Source organism: Lycorma delicatula, chromosome 1 (assembly GCF_047948215.1).
Source record: "Lycorma delicatula isolate Av1 chromosome 1, ASM4794821v1, whole genome shotgun sequence".
Lineage (NCBI taxonomy): Eukaryota > Metazoa > Arthropoda > Insecta > Hemiptera > Fulgoridae > Lycorma > Lycorma delicatula.
Genome location: NC_134455.1, coordinates 196,549,500 through 196,572,791, shown reverse-complemented (window position 1 = coordinate 196,572,791; position 23,292 = coordinate 196,549,500). Strand labels below are relative to the sequence as shown.

Sequence of the window (23,292 nt, the reverse complement as noted above, 5' to 3'; positions counted from 1 at the left end):
ATGATGTCCCAGTTTACAATTAAATTGCATCGCAAAAAATCTCAATTTTTCTCTGAAAATTTTGGCAACCTATACTGATATATGACATTCAAGGACCTTATTTAAAATAAGAACTGCAATATATAAAAAATACTCATTTATTTTCATAAAATATTTTGTTCTAATATTTTATATTAAAACAATACCGAAGAATGTTTTTGTTATGTTCGGCGAGTGAACAATTTTATTTTTGTACACAGATGATAATAAAAAATGACTATTCTAAATGAACATTAAAAATACAATTTTGATGAAGTATTGTCATATACATTATATATATATATATATATATATATGTATGTACAGTATACACAGATCATGTTTATTCTTAAAAATTACACATCAACATTTTAAAAATGCATTTAATACACTCATTAGTAGTTTAACTTAGTGTCTTATCTTCCACACAGACAACGCATTAATAATTTAAAACTACTATCTCACTGATTTAAGAATATACGAGTCACAACTCTATATAATTTGAAGTTTTAACTTAACACTTTCCTGTATAAAATATACTTATTTATAATAAAATTATATATACAACACAATAATAACATCAATACATCAAATGAGAATAACACTTAATTGCATTTTATTATAAAATACTTAATATTACATTTTACTTTTAAAAAATATTAACTAATAATTAAATGATTATCACAGTACAAGAAATATAATTAGTAATAATTAACCAGGCACATAGCTGTTAAGATAAAATATTAATGAATCTTCAAAAAAAATCTTGCAATGATTTAATGAAACTTTACTACGTAGATATTGTTTCAATTTTAATGGCTTTTGGATTTTGTAACATTATGTTCCTTGAACATTTCTTTAATACTTAGATTTCCTAATACTTTGTAATAAATACTGATTGTACACTCATATTTCAGTTTCTTAGGGCTGATTTTCTCTAAAAAAATCTATGTAGCTGATTAATTACAAGTATAAACATAATTTCTCTGTCCATAAAAAAATCAACACCGTAGTTCATAGAATTAATATCAAGAAATTACTGAAAAAGTAAATTTAAACTTTCGTAATGTGATGGATTTTTCCATATTGTAGTAATAATAAGGAAGGGGAGTTAAATGAATACCTCTCAAGTAACATGTTCATGATGAACTAAAAAACATACAATTTTAGTAATTTTAATTGATTATTCTTTATTATTTTATGTATGAAAGAGTTGTATGATGTTTTGTGTGATTTTATTTATATAATAGATTGATGTACTCATATGCAGTGTCGAATTCATTATGAATAAATATGATAACAGTAAGCCAAATTAGATTAGATTTCTTTTACTATTTATTGTTTTAAATATAGAGAGGTGTGGCTGAAATGTTAATGGAGAACAAAATGTGCTACAATCGTGTAGCTTCAATCAATTTCTAACGTTCAAAAACTCAAGTATGTCTGCTATGAACCATTTAAAACAAAATAATTTTTAACAGTGGGAAAAGTCAGTGTCATTTAAAAGCTGTTGATCAAAGTAGTCTGCTAAAGGGAATACTCCCTTTTTTCGATGTACCACTCACTATAAGGTACATCGAGGATGTACCTTATAGTGAGTGGTTGACCACCTTATGTTACTGATAAGAAAAACCAAATTAGGCGGATGAATTGAATCAAAATGACTTGCAACATATAACAACACACAGCCAATCATATTGAAAGAATGAGTAGGACACATTACTGTATAATCAGGCTACTGTAAAAAATTGTTTGCAGTTTCATAGAAACTCGCAGAAAAACAAAAAGGAATGTTTTGAAATATTATTGTGACAGGAGGCATAACTTGGGTTCATTATGACCTAGAAGAAAAACTGGGATATAGCATGGAATACTGGCACTGGTTTCCAAACTCAAAAAAATTCCCCAAGTGATCTGGGATTTCAAACATGAGTATGTGACTCAAAAGTCAGGTTGACAGTAAGTTCTGTGCAATTCATAAAATCCCTTAAAAGTTGTGTTTAAAAATATAGAAAGCTGATAACTCTGCAACATGATAAAGCTTGGCACACAAGTGCGCATATGTCACTGAAGCTCTAGTAAAGTTGAAATTTGAACCTACTCCATACCAGAAATATGCACTGCGATTTTCAATATTTCCACAGTTGAAGAGGGATATTAAGGGTATTTATTTCACCACAGATGACACAGAGAAGTTGTGGATTACTACGGATAGTTTGCCAGCATTCTTCATTGATGGAACAAAGAACTAGTTTATTATTAGTAGAAATTGTGACTATGAAAAGAAATAAGTGTTTTTGGAACAATACAATTTTTTCTTATGCCATATTTGTTCATTTGACTATCTCTTTTCATATGCAAGTTACAAGTGAATGTGTATTACATTTTCATCCCCACATGTACATGTGCGCGCAAGAGAGAAATACAAATCTATTTGATGATATCTGTTAAATGTACGGAAAATACTATCTGTATTGAAAATTTAAGAAAAATGAAAACATACAAAAAGTTAGATGAAATGTTAGGAATAATTACAATTAACTCATAACTTGCATTGAATGCATAAAATTTTCTATTTTATTTTTTATTTCAACATAGCTTGTTACTTCTAACCTTACTTTGTAATCTTTCTTCATTCCTTTCTGTACAAAAAATAAATATTGCAGTATTAAGATATATAATTTTTATGCTTCTGTGTTAACCTCTATATTTTTTTTTATATTAAATATTTTCATTGAATACTTTCAACTTCATTATTACTTTAAAAAGTAACTGCTATAGAGGTTATTAGAGTTTAATTATTTATTGATATGTAAAGATCATAATTTAATTTTTGAGAAATTTTTTGTTCTGAAAAATATAACTTATTACAAAATTAAAACTGATGATTAGATTTTTACAAATATTAAAATTGTGACATTATTTCTATTTGTAACAATTTTTAATAAATATTTTCAAAAAATATATAACCGATATGTATGTCTTGGGTTATTCAAAACTACACTCGCTTAAAATAGCCAGTTTTTCCCAAAAAGGCTGAATTCCTAATCTTGAAGAAAAATTGTTTTAAAATTACAATGTAGCATAAAACCCAAACACAATAGTAAAAAGTATCATAAAAACTGTGTATTCTTGCATGCAATTTAGAAATACAAATGATTTCATCATATTGATATAACAAATAGTACTAATTTTTTTGTTAAAAAGTTTCAATTACACACAATTAAGGAACTTCTACAGCAAAATGGAAATTAATTTTTTAATATTTAAAATATTTAGCAGACAAGGCTGTTTTTATGAATAAAAAAAGTCCACAGAAACTTAAATTTTACTGATCTTTTGAGCAGTGGAAAACTTATATTTAAGTTGATTTTCCTGCAGGATTACCTAAGTCAAGATTCTTAAAGCTAATTCTGTCAATTAATCTTAAAAAACTAACAGTATAAAATTACAAAATGGTATTTTGTGACGTATAAGTTAACACACTTCGACAGCATTGTAAAAAGTAGACTTCTATTTATTATTTAAAAAAAAAAAACTAGTAATTAAAAAATTTATGTTATTCAATAAACACAAATTGTCTTTTAATGTAATATGATGTAGCATCTCAAATTCATTTTTTTTTAAGAATGACTAGGAAAATTAACTCACGTAATCCATTAATCCCTTTGATGCATAAAGAAGTTTTTAATGATATTTCTGCTGAAAAGTAAAGAGAAGCTTAAGTGCTTAGTAAATGTGGAAAAATTTTATCATAAGTTTTTTTAGTCACAACATAAGTTAAATATTATTGTAATTATTTTAGTAATCATAATATTTACATTATGGTATGATAGGAAAGATCAGATGTATTGTAATCTTTTGTTTAAACTAATACGTCACAAATTTCAGTAAAATATACTTGTAGATTGGGTAGTAACAGTTAACTATCTTCTTATAATGTATTATCTAAGGTGATTTTTAATTATGCATTGTATGTTTAAAATTTACTCATTTGTTTTATGACTTTGAAATATCGCTATGAATAGTTTTACTTTTATTTTAGTAAACCGTGTTTACTATTTAGCGACACTAAAGTTTTCATACAGCGACAAACTTTTGTTATTCAGACACGAAGATAATACTTTTTCGTGACAAAATTGTGAATTTTGTGTCGTTTATGCAAAATATTACACACACAATCTCACATTAAAGAAGCTCAAACATCTACACATTGCCGAGCGTCACAAATACATCTCCTCCATAGCCAGCAATTTACAACAATCAATGTGAGTACTGAGTTTTCATAACTCAATTTAAGACCAAATAACATATTCAGTTAAAAAAGCTGAATGGTTACTTTTTGGTCCTGTAGAGGCTTCAACAAGAAAGACACATAATAAAATCCCCATGTTACATTTAAGACAACACAAAATCATGTTCTAAAGTGGGCAAGTACACTCTTTTTGCAGTCTCGATATGTGATCTGCAAAGTGGGCATGTTTCACACCTCTCAGCACATTTTCCACAACATATTACATGTGAACAAGGGAAGAACACAGTATCTATAGCTGCATCCATACAAATCCTAGAAGAAAAAAAGAAAGAAAAATGTAGTTAGACAATAGTTTAAAATAGATATTAATATTATAGTAATTAAAATACATACCATTTGACATGACTGCGAGAGTAATATCCAATGAAAAAGATGTTACAAGGGCATGTTACATTAATAATAATCAACCCTTGATTAGACAGTGATTTTAAGTTGTTAAAAATTTGTAAGTACAATTTTCTTTAATGAGCATTATGATTAATGACCAAAACCACTTAACAGAAATAAGAACATTACATCTTCAGAACATCAATTGTGTTCTTGTTATACAGTTTAGAGCAGTAACCATTTGTTATTTTATTATTTATCAATTATGTCACTTATCCATTCACATGCCACATCTCAATGTTTCAGTTTTATTGTTAAAAGTAATTCAAGAAATGAAAAAGTTTTCATATTAATAAAAAAAAAAAAGAAATAATCATTAATGATATAACATTAAAAACAAACAATAAAGCACAAAATTTCAAGGACATTATCACAAAATTTTTATATTCATTTATTTACATTCCTGCCTTAACGGTTTTCAATTGTCTTAACACATGACTTTTTATTTATTACTATATATCGATTTTAAAAGAAATTGAAAGGAAATTACTACAATATATACCTGCAAGTAAGGGCATCCATTAATCTAGCCAATTTTTCTCCGGCATTAGATTCATCGTGACATTTATGTTGTGTAGCAGTTGTTACACCGGATGTTGTTTCATTAGGTGCTTGATAAAGAGCTCTCCTAGCATTATCATGAACTTCACGACATGTCCTTCTAATATCAAACACATACTTTTTGCCTAATGGTGTAGATTCATTGAATATAGATACGATTGTTCCCTGTAAAAAATTAAAATAAAACAAGTTATGCATTTGTACCATTTAATAATAAAAATCAAACGTCACATTGATAAAATCCTTTAAATTTAATGAAAGGGTATATCATGTTACATTTTAATTCATTAAAACATATGTATAAAAACTTAAACTAAATTTAAAACTTTAACTGTTTAAACTTTGTTTATCCATGTTCTATTAAAATATATGGATACTTTACTATCTGATGTCTATAAAAGAAAATTCTATATAAATAAAATACAAACTAACTAGGTTACACTTCACAAGCAAAAATTTGCTTCAATTTCAGTACTTAAAAATCTTATTTATTCAGAACAAATTAACAGATAATTTATCATAACTAATAAATGAAATAACAATTACTATACATACCTTAAGATCTCTAATAAATTGAGCTGTAACAGCACCACGAACAGTCTCACAAGAATAAAATGCATGCTTTTCAGTTAATGCTCGGTACACAGCAGTTGCTGCAAGTGAACTATCAAATTTTACCTCAAGCACTGCATCTTCATTATCAGTATTGGTATAACATAACTGAAACACTCTTCTATGAGATGCAGCACTACGAATTGCTGTATATGGAATGCTGTAACAAAATAATTGATCGTGCAATATAAATTTATTATTAACATGATATCAGAATCATCTGTTAACTATAAATCATCAGAATCATCTGTTAATAATTATAAAAAATGTTTTCCAGATCCTATACTCCAAGATTTACTCTTTTCTTTATGGTATTCATTGATGTCAATTCACAATCATTTCTAAACCTATTTTGATAATCCTAAACCCCAATGAATATGATAAATATTATCAGAAAATAGAACTTATTTTTAAAACGATTACATTCATATTTACCTGCAAAATACAAAAAAAAAAAGAAGTAAAATATATACAAAGTTTTTAAATGTATTTATTTTTATAAATACATGTAAACAGTAAAGAAAAGAACTCAAAATTAAAATGAATGATTCCATACAAAATAAAAAATTACTTAAGGATGTATTAATTTCAATTTATTAATTTTTTCAATATTTATTAAAATATTTTTCCTTCTTTTAAGTGGCACCATACTACTGGAATTTAATGGTCATTCGCCATATTAAATACCAGTAAGGTGTAATGAAACCCTTTGCCATATTTCTTTTTATGCTTATTTAGTCTGCAATGGTTATGTAGACTGTATGTAAAATACTTAATTTGATCAGAATAAAGAAAAATCTTGTTTTAAATAAATTTACTTATTTTGTATAATTTAAATTTTGGGTTTATATTTAACTTGGTCTGACTGAGTCTCAAACTCATCACCTGTGATTGACTTAGTACCCGGTGCATTAAGCCTCACAGCTACATCAGTCTGCTGACTGAACAAGTGAAATTTGTTCTGTGCAAGTTGTGAAATTACATTAGTTTAGTTAGTGCCGACCATTGCTGCTAGTACTGTCATATACCCATGCAAATTAAAATACAGTATGCTTGTACACTAGTTAGAATCATTGAATTAAAAAAAAAATATTATATTTAAATAAAATTATAAATATTTTAAACTAAGTTGAGTGTGTAAGCCGTACATCAGAAACAACCCGTAGTCGTACAACTTACCGGGATGCAGCTTTAGCTATGTGATAGCAAAGTCCTATAACTGTGTAGTAATTGTTTTTTATATAGAGACAATTATGTTTTGAGCTTTAAAGACATAAGTTTTGTAAATTTCTATCTAGTAATAAATAAAAAGGCATGTACTATCAGTATGTAAATTTATAAAACGAACTTTTAAAACTAACAAATCATTTGTAAGGTGGAGTAGTTATTCACTTATGGTTTGCAGTTCGCTAATATTACACAGGCTAGAAATGACTGAATACGTAAATAATTTAATATGTAAAAGGTTAACAAATAAATAAGAATGACAAATAATCTATCTGTGCATTATATTCATTTATACAATTTACATGTCAAATAAATATATAACTACCTTTGATTTTGTGGTTCATACAATGTTATTCCATGAGGTCCAATGCCCATTGTTGTTCCTTTACTAATAAATATTTCTTCACCAAAACTTTCTAATGTTGAAACCTCCTTTACTATCCAATATTCAGCAGCTGAGGGCTTCATACCCTAAAACAAAAATGATGTTTTCACTGTTAAAAAGCAATAACATTTAAATGACCTTTGCAAATACTATTATACTGTGTGGCATAACATCGTACACTGTACATTTGTGATGTTATAAATCTGGACTCAGGATATCAGAAAAACAGAATTAACAAAAATGCCTTGTCATAACTAAAAACTAGTTGACCTTATCAGAGCAAGGCATAAAGTGATAAAATAAGATAGGACCTAACTAGGAATGACACTAAAGTAATAAAAGAAAGGGTGCAGAGAAATAGGGGGTTTGTCATGGAAATGTATAGATCTAGGATGTTAGAAATAAAGAAAATTATTTACCTTCATTGCATTATGTAGCGTTGCCACCTTCTCCAACATTTCATCATTAATACTGTCAATTAAATACTGACACCACTGAGTGTAAAATGACAATGGTGGGCAGACTGGTTCAAAATCTCCAGTTTCAGCTTGAGCCATTAGTGCAACTAATTTTAAGGATATTTCTGGATTTTCTATTTTTAATTTTCCTTCCATTATGTCCAGTCTAACATGTAGATAAAACTGATGCCTGTAAAGAAAATAGTAGTAGTTAGTTATGCTTGGTAAATATAGTTAAATTAAGTTTTGAATAAAAATATTATAAATTAATCAAAATTTGCATGAAGCATTTTCCTGCGTCTACAATATAAGTAAATGTTTTTGAAAACTTAATCTAAATTTATTACATTAACACAAGTTATATAAATTTATAAACATATATTTATATTTAAACAATAAATTTTAATAAAAATTTATCAAAATAAACTGTTTAATTGTAGTTAGAATAAAATACAATTATACTTATTCTGACCTTGTAGTATCTTGAAGAATCAGATGTGGAGGAACCCAAAATTTAACTCTAAGTCCAAATCTATAAGGAGCCACACCACCAACCTGTCTTTCTATTGGATTTCTTAGGTTTAACCAACAATCCTGCCCTTTTACACTCTGATACTTTAAACCAAAATAATCTGATTCATTATTGATTCCAAGACAGCTGCACACCTATTTAATAAAAGAAAAAAATTAGTATAATAATTTGAAAATTCATTATTACCTAGTATACAAAAATCAAAACATCAAAAGTAAATTTTGATATTAAATTGCAGCGAAAAACTATCTAATTACTGGGGGGGGATTAAATTTATTATTATTCTTTGTTTAAATTAAGACTATTCTTAATATTGCTGCCTACTAAAAATAAAATTATTGTTTGCTGAAAAGTTATTAAGCAGTACATATTAATTTCAATGATGTTATCTTCATAATCATCATCATCATTTTTTTTAGAGTTTATGTTATATCTCTTTTTAATTCAATTATTTGAAAATATTATCAACTTAACAGCCATTTGGTCAAAGAAAAGTTCATCTTCTTTCTCAGTAATTGATCCTAAAGGATTTTCAGACCAGCGATTGTTAATGTTAAATGTCTTTAAGCTTTGAATCCAGCTTGATGTTAACATAATTTATAAAATTGAAGGCATCATTATGTTTTAGTTATTAACTGCTACTTTCATTCCATAAAAATAAAATTGTCTTTCGTTCTTGCTACGTATTAGTGGTATATTAATAAAGTTTTCTACAATAATGTACGCAAATATGAAAATATTAAAGTAAAGTAGCATGCGTGTAAACACTTCATGATGAGTTAAAAAAGTATAATTTGTTATCAAGAGAATAAAAATATAATTAAATTTTACAGGTTATATGTTGAACACACTGATAAATTTTTCTTAAAACTGCTACGTTTTATTAATATATTGAAAGGATTAAAATGTATAAAATGATAAATGACAAATTATTATTTATCAGTATATTAATTATTTTGTAATTTATTTTGAAATGAAGCTGTCAAAAATTTAATTTAGTGTAACTAAATTTTATTAAATGGATAGCAAACATTTCATAGTTTTGTAAATTTTTTTTTCAGCGTAGTAGAAAGTATTCACCCTTCCACCAGAAACAAAAATTGCTTGTCATAAAATTGTAGGGAATAAGTAAATATATAAACTTAATAAATGAAATATTTTCCTCAATAATTTAATGTTTGGCAGTACTTTAATGCTACAGTTAAATTTTTTTAATGTTTTTAAATAATTTTTAAGTTTTAGATTTTAATATACTGGCGGCCTTGATATTTTATATAATAAATGATGCTACTGGTAATACAATCTTTTGGAGATACAATCTTTTTCTGGTAATACATCTTTTGGAGATGTATATATCAATAATGCGTATACATTCTAATGCGGTTTAAATTTATTAATTTAGAATGTAATCCAATTTTCCCTCTCTGTTGATTTTATTTTATTGGAATAAATAACCACCATTAAAAATTTCTAATATTAGAACATTTTTAATTTTATTATTATATTAGATTATTCAAGAAGATTATTTTTTAAATATTCAGTTTTATATTTTTAATTGAAATTTCTTTAAACTATAATTTCAAATGAAAAAAAATTATAACAGTAAATAGAATATATATAAATGAAACAAATAACAGTATATATATTATTCATATATATTCATTCCTACAGTTAAGCATGAAGTAACAACGTGCACTATGTATTATTTCAGATAACCTTGTAAACGTTTTTGTCAGAAACAGGTTTCCTGCCCAGGCAGCATTTCTTGTTATATTCACAGAAAAAAGAAGAAAAGCTTATTGTAATTTACACTATAACCGGATACTTTATAATTAAAACAGTTATTCTTTTAAAATTATGTTGATGAAACACCCTTTAATTTTAATACATTGATTATTAATTATATAGTTTAATTCAGTTCAGCAGCTACAGTTCTAAGAAATGTTTGTTTTTTAGAAGATGGAACTAAACTAGTTAAGAGATATACACTATATTTTGCTAAGTGTTTTATTGATTTTGTTCATTACAAGATCTGCTGTTGACTAGATTTCAATGCTGTGGTACTTTTTATTATTGCTTGCTGTTACATACAATATCACTAAGCTTAATTTAGCTGTAAAATTGTTTAATGGAGCCCTTTATTTTTAGATATATTTCACAAAAAATATCAGTAATGATAACTTAAAATTTTTGAATAAACATTTTTAATGTTACAGTACAATTTTCTCAAAGCTAGTAGTGAAATGTTTGAGAGTAACTGACATAGTAAATAATAATTCAATATAAATAGTTAAAAAAAATTTTTTCCAGCAAAGATCATTTTATTTGTTTAAATATCTTACATGAACAGTGTAAATTATTTCTGTTCAACTTCAAAACTTTCCCTTTGTAGGTCTGCCCAAGGTTGTTACAGAAATTATTTTGAATTTTATGGCTTTCTGGCACAAATATATAATAAATATTTAAAATTTTTTATTAGGGAAAAGTTTTGTTTCCCTATTCACTGGAAACATACCAAGAAGGAAAGGAAGCATGTCTGTTTCATTAAATAGCATCTGGATGAAAAATAAAATAAAACATTTAAGATTACTTAATTTAAAATAGTTTAAAGACCAAAACTCTAATGATTTATACCTCAATTTTTGTATTAACACTTTTGCTCGCACTGCTTGAAAGGAGACATGACCTTTTCACTTTGATTTAAAAATAGAGAAAAAACTATGTCTTCTTAAAAGAAATGTATATACAAATAAATCACACTGCTCTGCTCATGGACAAGTTGCAAAAAAATTGGTCATAGAAAGAAAATAATGGTTCAATTAAAATTAAGTATATGTTTACTGTTGTGATATATTAACTTAATTTTTTTTGCAAAATAGACCACTATCCAGATCAAAAAATTGTATATCATTACATTTAAGTTGATAACAAGAATAAAAAACATTACATACATTCTCATAGTATTATACTCATAAGCCATAAAACTGCAATTGTAAATTATGCTATTGAATTCTTCAGTTTATACTGAATTGTTTAACTTAATAAAAATGAATGAAAATAAACACTTTTAGCAATGTATTATAGCTGTTATTATTATTAATGAATAATACAGTAGGGTAGGGTAAGGTACATTAGATTAACTTAGTATTTTGTTTAATTTGCTGAATAAATTGAAACAAAAACAGCTATGGTAAACAAAATACAGTTCTGCATATGATGAAGGTCATGGGTAAAATACTATACATATCAATAATAGGTTATTAATATATTAGTACAGCCGATTGATGAAACTGATCACAAAAATGTGTTATTAAAAACTAGTAGGCCAATAGGAAAAAGGTTGTTCAACTGCAGTCAAGATCAAATTTAACAGAAATAAAATTTACAGCCAGAATGTTAATTTGAGACTTTTTTCATCGCAGGGAATGATGTACTAAAACTTTATGGAAGTAAAGGATAAAACACCTGAGATATATAATAGAATGGTTCCTGTCAATCACCAAAATTAAATAATGTGTGATTTTTCATAGGCTGTGCTATTTATGAATGATGAATGACAGAAACTGCTTTAGTCAATTCATAAAAAATCTATGAAATGCTACTTACCATTAAACTAAGAGATGAGTTAAGTAATTTCTTGTTAAACATAAGATTTAATATTTTTTAACTCTAATAAAGAAAATTTTTTTATGTTTATAGGAAATGCACGAGATGTATATCAGATACTTCAATAAACCTATGCAGAACCTGTTAGGATTAATAGCAGGTACATTGTAATATTTTGTTATTTCTTTTTTTAGAGATCATTTTTGGTGTTAAGATATATATATATATACATTATGGTGTACTTAAAAAAGTTCAGCTTCATCAGCAGCCAGCTTTGTCTAAATTTTATGAAAATATCATTTGAAAAGTAATGTAAAACATTAAATCAGTAGTAATCAGTGTTGTCATCAGCTCTAAGTGCCATATTTTTTGTTGGAGAGTTTTTATTAAAATGATCTCTGTTTTGCATACAACATACCTTTACTTAATGACTACAAAACTTCCCTAAAGCGGCAATAAACCAAAACTTTTCTGTATAAATATCTTTTTTTTTTAATTGACATCTCAATATAAATTTTATACATATTTTTAGGGTTAACAGTGAAAAAATTTCAGTTAAAATAAATATGTATGAACGTAATAAATATGAATAACATATAACTTGAAGATAATGACATCTTCAAGTGTTTTTTTGAATACATTTTAATTATAACATAAACTAATGTAATGATTCTGGTGGTTACTGGTAACACTGGTCAACATATTTGTCTCACAAGTACCAATAGGTGCACTCAATGCAGTTTTTTATCCAGTTTTCAAATATGTATTTGGAATTTCTCCATCACCCACAGTTTTTTTATTAAAATATTTTTTAAATATTTTAAAATGTTTTTTAATCCATTTGTCCATTGTCAAGGAAAAGCTTCTAGAGCACTGTAAATATGATGGAAATAAATGAGCTAAATCAAAGAGTTGTCATTGCTACTATTGTGCAGGTTCAGACATGTATGAATGTGATTTAGTGTAGCACGTCATTGTGTGTCTGAATTACTGTGTATTACATATTTACAACTTTATTTTTTTAAATTAGACGTTGGTTACAAAATGCATAAGTTTGTTTAAATCATTCTAACAATTTTTGTTATTTATGAGGTGAGGTGACTCTCAAATACAAAGGGGAAACCTTACTCCATTAGTAAAAAGGTGTTATGAACTTTATTTTGGGTGTAAAGTCAGGGACCAAACAAGGGCCTGGGCCCCACATATCTATTGTTTATCACGTTCTAGGGTTCTTACTGCATGAAAAAATGGCACACGTCACAAGCCGTTTGCTATGCCTATGATTTGGAGGGAATCCAAAGATCACTCTTCTGACGTTGTCTTTTCTTAACAAACATTAAAGGCATTAGATCAAAATCAAAAGATACAGTGGTGTACCCTAACTTGCAATCTGCAATGAGACCAGTTCCACACTGTGAAGAATTGCCCATACCAAAGCCTCCAGAACATGTGACATTATATGAAGAAAACTCAGTCTGATGGGGAGAAAAAAAGAAATAGATTCTGATGATTCAATTTTTGAACAAAGCAGTTCATCTGAGCCTTATTTACTGACTCAAGAAATCTTAATGATCTCATACAAAATTTAAAGTTATCCAAAAAACAGTTTGTCCTGCCGCTTCCCAGCAAAAAAGATGATCTTCCTCAAAAGAATACAAAGAAATGTACTTACTGTGATTGTCATTCTGAATTTAAAGACCCTTTTTTTCCTTCTTTTTGAAGAAAATGGCTTAGTGTTTTGTAATGACATTTCTTCTCTTATAGAGACATTTTGTAATGAATATAACCCAACATAATGGTGCTTGTTCATTGATTCCTATAAAGTTAGTATAAAAGCTGTGCTTCAACACATAATGGCAATAAATTCCCATCAGTACCTGTGGTTCATTCTGCTAGTATGAAAGAAACATATGAAAACTTAGAATTTATATTGGAAAAGCTTCAATATGGAGTGTATGAATGGAACATTTGTGGCAATTTGAAGGTAATTGCACTTAATCTTGGTTACAGAAAGCACTGTAGTTTTTTGTGCAAATGGGATAGGGACAAACAATTTCGTTAGAAAAGAATGACCTAAATGCGAATCAGTCATTCCTGAAAAAAGAAAAATGTGAAACATGACCCATTGTGTAATCCTAAAAATGTGTATCTACCTCCATTACATATCAAACTAGGATTAATGAAGAATTTCGTCAAGGCCATGGACAATACTTCTGATTTCATGTACTTAAAACAGAAGTTTCCTAAAATTAGTGATGCAAAAATTAAAGGACTATTTGTGAGTCCAAAAATACGATCACTAATGCTTGATGAAAAGTTTGATGAACTATTGAATCCACTGGAGAAAGCAGCATGGCAAGCATTCAAAAATGTTACTCAGAATTTTTTGAAAACTCTAAAGGCGGAAGATTAAAGTGATATTGTCAACGATCTTATAACACCTTATAAAAAAAATTTGGGTTGTAATATGTCCTTAAAAGTACACATCTTGCACTCTCACATAGATTTCTTCCCGCAAAATCTTGTTGCAGTGAGCGATGAGCATGCAACACATTCATCAGAAGATTTCAGCTATGGAAAAGAGGTATCACGGCAAATGGAATCCTAATATGCTGGCCAATTATTGTTCAACCATCAAGAGGGATGCTCCACAAGCAAAATACAGCAGAAAATGTCATTTCTTACTTTACAGGCGAGTGAAATGTTTGAATATTGTATATTTAAGGATGTGGAAATTATTAAAATGTTTGAGAGTAAAAATGCTTGCCTCGGAAATCTTGTGTGATGGGATAAAACTGGTATCATATTTGAATTTAGCAGAAAGAATACTATCAGAACCACATATTTTTCTTCCAGACAAAAAAAAATGATTTTTTGTTCTCCAGTGTAATCAGACTGATTGATTAATGCATTATTTGACTTAACTTCTTTATTTTATAAGTAATAAAATAAAACAGCTGAGGAACTGTACTGATTTTATTAGATCTTGACATTCTTTATTTTATTTATGAGCTACAAAGTTTAGTTTCTAAGAAATTAGTTAGAATTTAGTAAGTCTTTCTAAGCACCTGTTGTTTCTAAATATGTTATATAAATCATCACTTATTTACAGGCTACATTTAAGCAAAAGGAAACCTCTTCCAGTTTATGTTGTACAATGTGAATCGTTTCAACTAAAGGTTTTCTGTTGACTTTTTCATTCCCATTTTTATAATTTTGGATTTTGTTTGAATTTCTTACTTTAATTTTTATTTTACTGACATATAATGTTTAGAAATTTATTGTAATAATGTATACATTTTTATTAGTGTAAGGATATATCTTTGTTAAGAGTTTTTACATTTTTATCTAGAGTTCATTGAAATTACCTGCTTTATGGACATTATACAACAAAACAATTTGAATTTACATTCAATAAAATTATAAAACTTAACTAAATAATGATGTAATAACATTGTTTTTTAATTTTTACGTGGCAATTTCACTACTACTAATTTACTAATTAGTAAATACATAGTAAATATTTAATTAGTAAATATTTCACTATTACAATACACTAATTTCTAAAACATGTCATCTTCTTTATTAATTTTTAGTAAGAATTTGTTACTACAGATATTTATTTCATGTACAGTCTATTTAAGGTTAAAGTTCTCTTACTGGCAACTACATTAGTTAAAAGGTTTTGCTTAAAAGATATTCTACTAATCGATTTTAAAAATGTTTCTGATGATGAATAACACAAATTATGCAGTGAAACAGTAATAACACTGATAAACATAATTTTTGTTTCCTAACATGTGATACATGATTTTAATCTGTTTTTTATGCTATAAACTAATATGAACTCAGAATCTTTCTTGCCCACAATTTTTGAAAAAATTTTAATTGTAATTAAAGAATTTAAAAAATGTTTTTAATTAAAGCATTTTTCAACGTATAGTTAGCATTTTAAGCTCGTACATTGTATTTTGTTAGCTCATTTTTTATTGTTTAACTTTATTAACATGATTTGTAAACTATAAATAAACAATACTAGCCAAAGAATTAAATCATATCATAGTCACATATTATGTCATATGTACTTATGGTTTGGCATGAACCAAAGGATCATATAACCGATTGTTACTTTTGTTTAACAAGTGTCTGGAATTTCTAAAAAATCTAAACACACTGTAAAATATCCTTCATTGCAATCTGCAGACAGGCCTGTACCTCACAGTGAAATTATTCCAGTTCTTGAGCCACTTGTGAATGTATTTAATTCAATATTAAATAATGTAGAAAGTGCAGCTTGGACTTTATTTAAAGACGTTCGCAAAAACTTTCTCAGCAAACAAACATCCGACAATTACCACGATATTATTAATCAGTTTCTTACTTCATACAGAGCTATGGGATGTAATATGTTTTTGAAAATACATTTTCTCTACTCACATTTGGATTTTTCCCTGGACAACCTCGGAGATATAAGTGACAAATACAGTGAACATTTCCACCAAGACATTTTGGTGATGGAAAGCCGCTATAAAGGAAAATGGAATACTAACATGCTAGCCGATTACTGTTGGACATTAATTCAGGATGTGCCTGAGGCTATTTATAAAAGAAAAGCATCAGTAAAATCATTCTAACACTGGTATGGTCATGCAAAATTATAAATTTTACAGATTTATATATATTTTCCCTAATTCTTTTTGAAGCATAATTTACTTAAAACTAACGGTGACAGAAAAATTTTATTTACAGATCTTTAATGTATACAAAAAAGCAATTCAAGAAATGATATCACACTTGGAGAAAGAAAAATTTCTTTTTGTCTATCATTGTAATTAATATTTTGGTCACTATCATATAAACCATTGAACCTTACAACTAGTGCTTTTGGTGAGATAATGAATAAACTGTACAATTTACAAATGAGTTGAGCTGTTAAATGACCCCCTCTGCCTTTATTAAATTATCTTTAAAACTATTTTGACCTCACAAATGGTTTTATACATCTTTTTAATGAGGAAAATGAGTTCAAAGAAATTATTGTTATGCAAATGATGAATGTTAAAAAAAAACTCCATATCAGTGCAATGATTGTATCTTGAATGTTATGTTCATAAACTTATAGTTTAGTGTAGTTTTAAATTTGCAAGCTCAAATCCTTAAATGAGAATAATATTAAGCTCTTACTTATATTAAACTTAAGCATTACATATAATTAACTAGTCTCTAGTTAAATTTAATTAACTGGTGTTATTAATAACAATATTTATTTATTTTGGTCACATATTAAACTATTAGATAATAATTATACTTAAATGTTGGTTGATATATTGCAGTAATAATTTCATACGCATACCCTACCACTTTTTATTAAATTCAAGTGTACTTTATGCTTACAATAATCGGTTTTGTTATCCAAAATCATAAACAGTTCTATTAAGAATTGTTTGTTAGATCAGTGTTCTTTTTGTACATTAAATAATTCAAAACGTTAAATATACAATTGTTCTCTAAATTTGCTTCATTATTGATGTTAATGTTATTTAATTACACAAAAAGAATTTACATTACAGATAGGAACATAAAGAAAAATTAATACATTAAAGTATATGTAGCATAACTTATTAGTTAAATTAAATGCTATAAAAACTGGGTGCAAGGTAAATTTGTGCATGTTAGTAATCGAGGTGTGATTAAAACTTTTATTATTGTTTGGTTTTTTATTTGTATAATGCATAAAAATTTATTTTATTTAAAAAATTACAAAAAAAAGTATTTCATTCAGACAGAAAGATAGCTAATTCTATTTTAATTCTTATGTTTGTATATAAGAAAAATAGTGATTTTGACAATAGCTTTGTTTATATATAATTATTTACCATGATTTATCAGTGAAAAAATAAAAAAAACAATTAGTATCAATTACATGAAACATGGTATATTGTAACGGCTTTCATTCTCTGGGGTGCAGCAGAATGTATAAATAGTTTACCCTATACCTGCTTTTATTGTTTGACAAGTACTGCTGAATATCATATATTATGTACTTTTTTAATATTCGTGTAGTACAGTGTATGTATTGTTGCATTGACTGATATTTGCAGAATCACAATTTTAAAAAATGTATAAAATAAAATATTTTAATTATTTATAAAATTACAGTGTTTAACATAATACAAAACCAAATTGAAAATGAAATAAAATAATCATGTTCAGTATAATGATTTATTATATGTGAATACCCTTTGTTTAAAGGAGAAGACTTAAAATGGATAAATTTATAAATGTGTTACATTTAAATTTTTCCTGTCAACTTCCAATGTAAGCGTACTAATTTTAGGAGATTTCACTCCCATCATATTTATTTACAAACTGCTAATTGTAAATAATATGAATTATGCTCTCAGATCTTTGGGGGCTATTAGTGGTGTTCATTGCTATGTAGTTAAACAACACAACAGTATCAATGAAGTCTGCATGTAAACGCTCTGAAAGAATCTTCAGGAAGCATAATGCAATGTATTTCAAAAGTTAGTAGTCATACTTAATTTTTTATTTTAATCACATCCTTTTATTATCAATTGTTTCATTTGACTTACCTTCACAATTGACTAGAATTATATAAAAGAAATCCCTTTAATGCTTTAGCAGATTGATTATAATTTTAGAAGAAAATGGATTATGATTAAATATTCATGACATTCACGGATTTTATTCAATGTCATGACTTGTTAGGCTGCAGAAAATTTTAGAAGCAGATATTGAATTTTAATATTGGATCAAGTAGCCTGAGCCAACTATATGAAGTTAATTAAATGAATAAAAAAAATAAATATAAAACAGAATTAATTTATGCTTACTGTAATTTAAGATGCAATAAACTACATCAAACATGAATTTTATGGGATTGTTCTGTAATCCTCTATTCTTAAAAGAACTTACCAGTGTTGCCAGGTTTTTTTAAGCATTGTAGCATTGATGAGATTAGGCAAAGCAATTGGCCTGACAACTTAAAAGCAGATAATAATTTTATTTTGTTACAAAGATGCTGACAACTCAATGGACAAAAAAAATCAGTTTGAAGCTACTCTTTTTTCTTGATATTTTTTGTTGTCCAGTTTTCTCATCACTAAATGTGTTATGTTTAGCATAATTATTGTTACAAATCTGCATTAGAAACTTTAAAAAAATATAGAATGCCAAACATTTAGTGAAAAACATTTTTCCTTTGTTTTTAAAATCAATACAAGTACCGAGTTCCTTGTTTTAAACAAAATCGTTAACTTTTAATTACAATAAATGTCTAGGAGACAACTAATTAGAAAAAATTTTTTTCTTCAAATAACCAATTAACTATTTCATGTACTAAATGTGAATGGACTTCAAATAAATGCTTAGACTACCAAACACAGATTACAAATACCACAATGTATTAGTTTTTCAAGCCCTAAAAACAGTACCATAAGGTAAGATTACTTATAGGGATGTCAATCTTTGAGTTCTGGTAAAATTATCATTTATTATAATACCACTGATATTATTTAAAAATGAATGTTTTTTATATTTTTCCTTGACAATTTTTTAAAAAGTAACATATCATCAATGCCTAATTGTTATTGCTAAATGGTTATACAATTATTTGCTAATGACACTTTTTCATACAATGTAAATGATAGATCTTATTTACTCTTATTTTAGTTCTTCATCAGTAATACATTAATTAACATATTTCTGTGGGAACTACATGATATTAATTAAAAATGTAATGGCTGTTGAATAAATTAAAAAAGCTGAAAAAGTAAAACTTCCTTAACATTGTAAGCATTTTAAAAATGTTTATAGATTAAATTTTTACATTTAATGATATACAGTGGAATCAGATTTTTAACGGCACAAATTGATTGATTATTCTTAGTGCTTAGAATAAAATTCTTAATTTTACTTTTCTGAAAGTCAACTGTCTGGAATGTCAAGACACAAAAGTAACGTAACAAAGGCCGTATCTTGCAGCAACGATTTAAATCAATTCCATAGGAAGATAATTCAAACACTTATTAAACAGATTTGTTAAAAGACACAGATATTATAACCAATACGATGGAAGAAAGATAATTTTAATAAAATAATTATCACAGATTGTAATGTCTTACCTTTTCTAAACACTCTTGGCCTTTAGCTTTAGCTCCCACCTCTACTTCGATTATCACAGAATTCGGCTGACTCACTAAACACCACATTTTGCCTAAATGTAATTGAAATACTGAAATATTAAATACGTTATGGTATATCGTTTTCTGCACGAAAAGTTACCAGGTTTTATTAATCGCTTTTGTAACGATCCTACTTCCATTGCAGTCCTTGCTATAATAAACGTATTCTGTTCCGTTCCTAGCCACAATGAATATTGTGCGCATGCGTAGAAACGGTGCGCAGTATAAAAAGTAGTTCCTCAACCTGCACAGTGGCGGCATCTCTAAAACTTCATGTTTTTACCTTCGCGGGAATTAATTGGAATGTTTTTATAACAAATTTTTAAAAAATATATATATTTTCACTTATATTTATATTCATTGTTTATTGATTGATTAGCCTTACGTATAAGTATCTATTATTCTTGAACTATAAGGCTGAAAATTATTGAGGTAGTTATTATTTGACCTGATTTAATACGTGCTGAATTTCACGTAACTATCTTATGAGGTCGGGCTGTGTCATGCAGCCTTTTCTTAGTAGTACATCCTAATTTGCATAGCATTAACAATCGTTAACGTATTTTTACTAAGGCATAACGTTTTAAACTTCGATCAATGTAAATATTAACGAAATATATATGTCAAGGCCGTCGTTATTTTATTTTGTTTCTTTATTTTGATATAGTACTTATAAAACATATAACTTGAAGCATTTTCTCTAGTTCCCCACCATTCTTTTCCCTGGTACAGTTCACTAAGTGTTCACGTGATACCCAGCTGATTCAACTCTTACATGCCTTCCACACACAAAACTGCCAACGTACGCACGCAAATACATGTATTGCGGTTTGTTTTTTTACTATTGCATAGAATTCGCGGCTGCGCTGTGTAGACGATTTAAAAGTAGACAGTTACTGAGTTTTTATTTTTAACTGTAACACTATTCAATTTTTTCTCTCGTTAGCTCCACCTGTGTTAAAACACTGAAATAAATATTTAGAATTATTTAAAGTTTAGAAATAGGAAAAATTTGTTGTTTTTTTGTGCGAATAGACCACCAAAGGATCACGCAAATATTTTTTAGTATTCTTTCTTTCTTCCTTCCTTCCCACAATTTTCACTTACGTTATGTTTCTGATCAAATAATATTTTAATATATTGCAAATAACTAGCCATACTTTTACGAGGTAGGGAAAGTATTACAAAATAATCAACATGTCGGAAAAGATTATCCGTGTCTTAATAGTACCTAAGTTTTATTTTTAAAAATGCATTCTCTTAAGTAATGCATTCTCTAACCCTCCTCTGCTTCAAAAGTTGTATGTTCCTGATGTATTGTATTCTTTTTGTTTTTTAGGAGTGAAAAATACCCCTTGTTAAAAAAATTCAAAAACCATAGATTTAAACGTTTCATAGATTGAAATCATGTTTAGATATGTAAAATAAATATTATTTTATGTTGTGGAATATAATTTATGATGTTTTACTACCTTTCAACTCTTAGAACCACCCCTTATGAAATTTAAAAAAAATTAGTTTTCAGCAGTTTGAAATGTTTTAATGGTGCATTTATAATGAATTAAAGTCCCTGTACTGTTTATAATATAATTTATGATTTATTGCAACGTTTCAATCCTTAATAACCACACCTTATGAAAACAATTGTTAAAATTATAGATGTAAGTGTTTTGTAGCTCAAATCATTTAAATTTGTAGAATAAACATCGTTCCACATTCTGAAACATAATTTTTGATGTGTTACAACGTTGCAACCCTTAGAATCTACCCTAATGACGAAAAAAAAATTAGTTTTCCAACAGCGTAAAATGTTTAAATGGTGGATTTATAATGAATAATAAACTTTTTATAATTGTTAATTTAATTTATAATTTTATAATGAAAATTACATTTCTGCTCGTGTATTAAATGAAGTTAATGAAACGTGAATTTGATGTGCTTACATTTTTATTAATAAAAAAAAATAACTTTAATTCTATAATTTTTGAAAGGTAATATTAACGAAGTGCACCACGTGTTTATTCTTTCAGTTTTGGAAATGTAAAACCACACCATATAAAAGAGATATACATTCACATATATATATGTGAATGTATAAAAATTTACATGCTCCGAAAATTTCACCGAAAAAATGCGATTGGTTTTTCAACGATAACTTCCTTAATTTTTAAGCTATCCAATCGCTCAAAAACCCATTTTGCAGTGAATTTCAAGGGCTACAAGGTATGTAAAGTTCAGATTATTTCAGTCCTTCGTTTTTGAAATTTTTGAATTTAGTTTGAATTAAGTTCCCCAAGGGCTTGGGGAACTTTTATTCTACAGAAATAAGAAAAAACAAAAATTTTCAGTAAAAAAAAAAACGAAATTTTTGTACTGTAGCATGTTTTATGTATTTTCTTTAGTTTTTGAATTATTGTAAAAAAAGAAAACTTAAAAAATTCCAAAAAATTTTTCAAATTTGAATCGATTTTTTTTCAAATCTAGGCATTCCAAATCGGTCAGACTTCTCTGAACATTGTTATTACGTAAGTGAAGTAAATTGTAAAAGGATTATGTTCAGTTCAAATTCTTATGGAAAAGTCATTTGTTTCATTGCTGATTTTTCTTCGAAAAAGCGAGACAACTATTTTATTTTCATCTCATTTTCAACAAACTGTTAGTTTTCATGCTAATGACTGACTCTTACCAACGCTAATTTTAAAGGTCTTTTCAAGTACTTTGAAAAATATGCTACAAGTTTTCTCGAAAAATTTTCCGTTATTTAACGTTGAAAGGTTCGATATCTGTTTTCGGTGAACAAAAAATTACCGAACTCGGTTCATATTGCATCTACAGAAATAATAAAAAACTATTCTCTTCGTTATTTTTATAAGCTTCATTTTTGCTAATAATAATATTTTTTTTTATAAAACGTAAAGTTTTTCAGTTATTGTGAAAAATCATTTAATTGTTGGATGAAAAATCAACATTTTCAATCACGAATA

At 27.1% G+C, this 23,292-nt stretch overlaps 1 protein-coding gene and 1 long non-coding RNA gene across 2 annotated transcripts in view; one reads left to right on the top strand and one right to left on the bottom strand.

Annotated features, from left to right (window-relative positions):
* Positions 1 to 23,292, top strand: part of LOC142326919 (uncharacterized) — a 110,486-nt gene that overhangs the window by 14,162 nt on the left and 73,032 nt on the right. Inside the window, exon 2 of the long non-coding RNA XR_012756879.1 lies at positions 12,195 to 12,261. This is a non-coding gene — a long non-coding RNA (uncharacterized LOC142326919). The remainder of the gene's footprint in view (positions 1 to 12,194; positions 12,262 to 23,292) is intronic.
* Positions 125 to 20,487, bottom strand: LOC142326909 (E3 ubiquitin-protein ligase MYLIP-like). The gene is made up of 7 exons (XM_075369643.1): positions 20,249 to 20,487; positions 8,436 to 8,629; positions 7,925 to 8,153; positions 7,446 to 7,591; positions 5,837 to 6,053; positions 5,223 to 5,446; positions 125 to 4,585 (listed from the first exon to the last, which is right to left on the bottom strand). The coding sequence occupies exons 1-7, from the start codon at positions 20,333 to 20,335 to the stop codon at positions 4,417 to 4,419; spliced, it is 1,266 nt and encodes a 421-aa protein (XP_075225758.1). The 5' UTR covers positions 20,336 to 20,487; the 3' UTR covers positions 125 to 4,416.

Coding starts and splice junctions, on each gene's coding strand:
- LOC142326909 (XM_075369643.1), bottom strand. CDS start 20,335: ATGTGGTGTTTAGTGAGTCAGCCGAATTCTGTGATAATCGAAGTAGAG. Junction 6,054..7,445: donor TATGAACCACAAAATCAAAG/GTAGTTATATAT, acceptor ATTTTGTTACAG/CATTCCATATACAGCAATTC. Junction 5,447..5,836: donor AATTTATTAGAGATCTTAAG/GTATGTATAGTA, acceptor AATTTTTTACAG/GGAACAATCGTATCTATATT.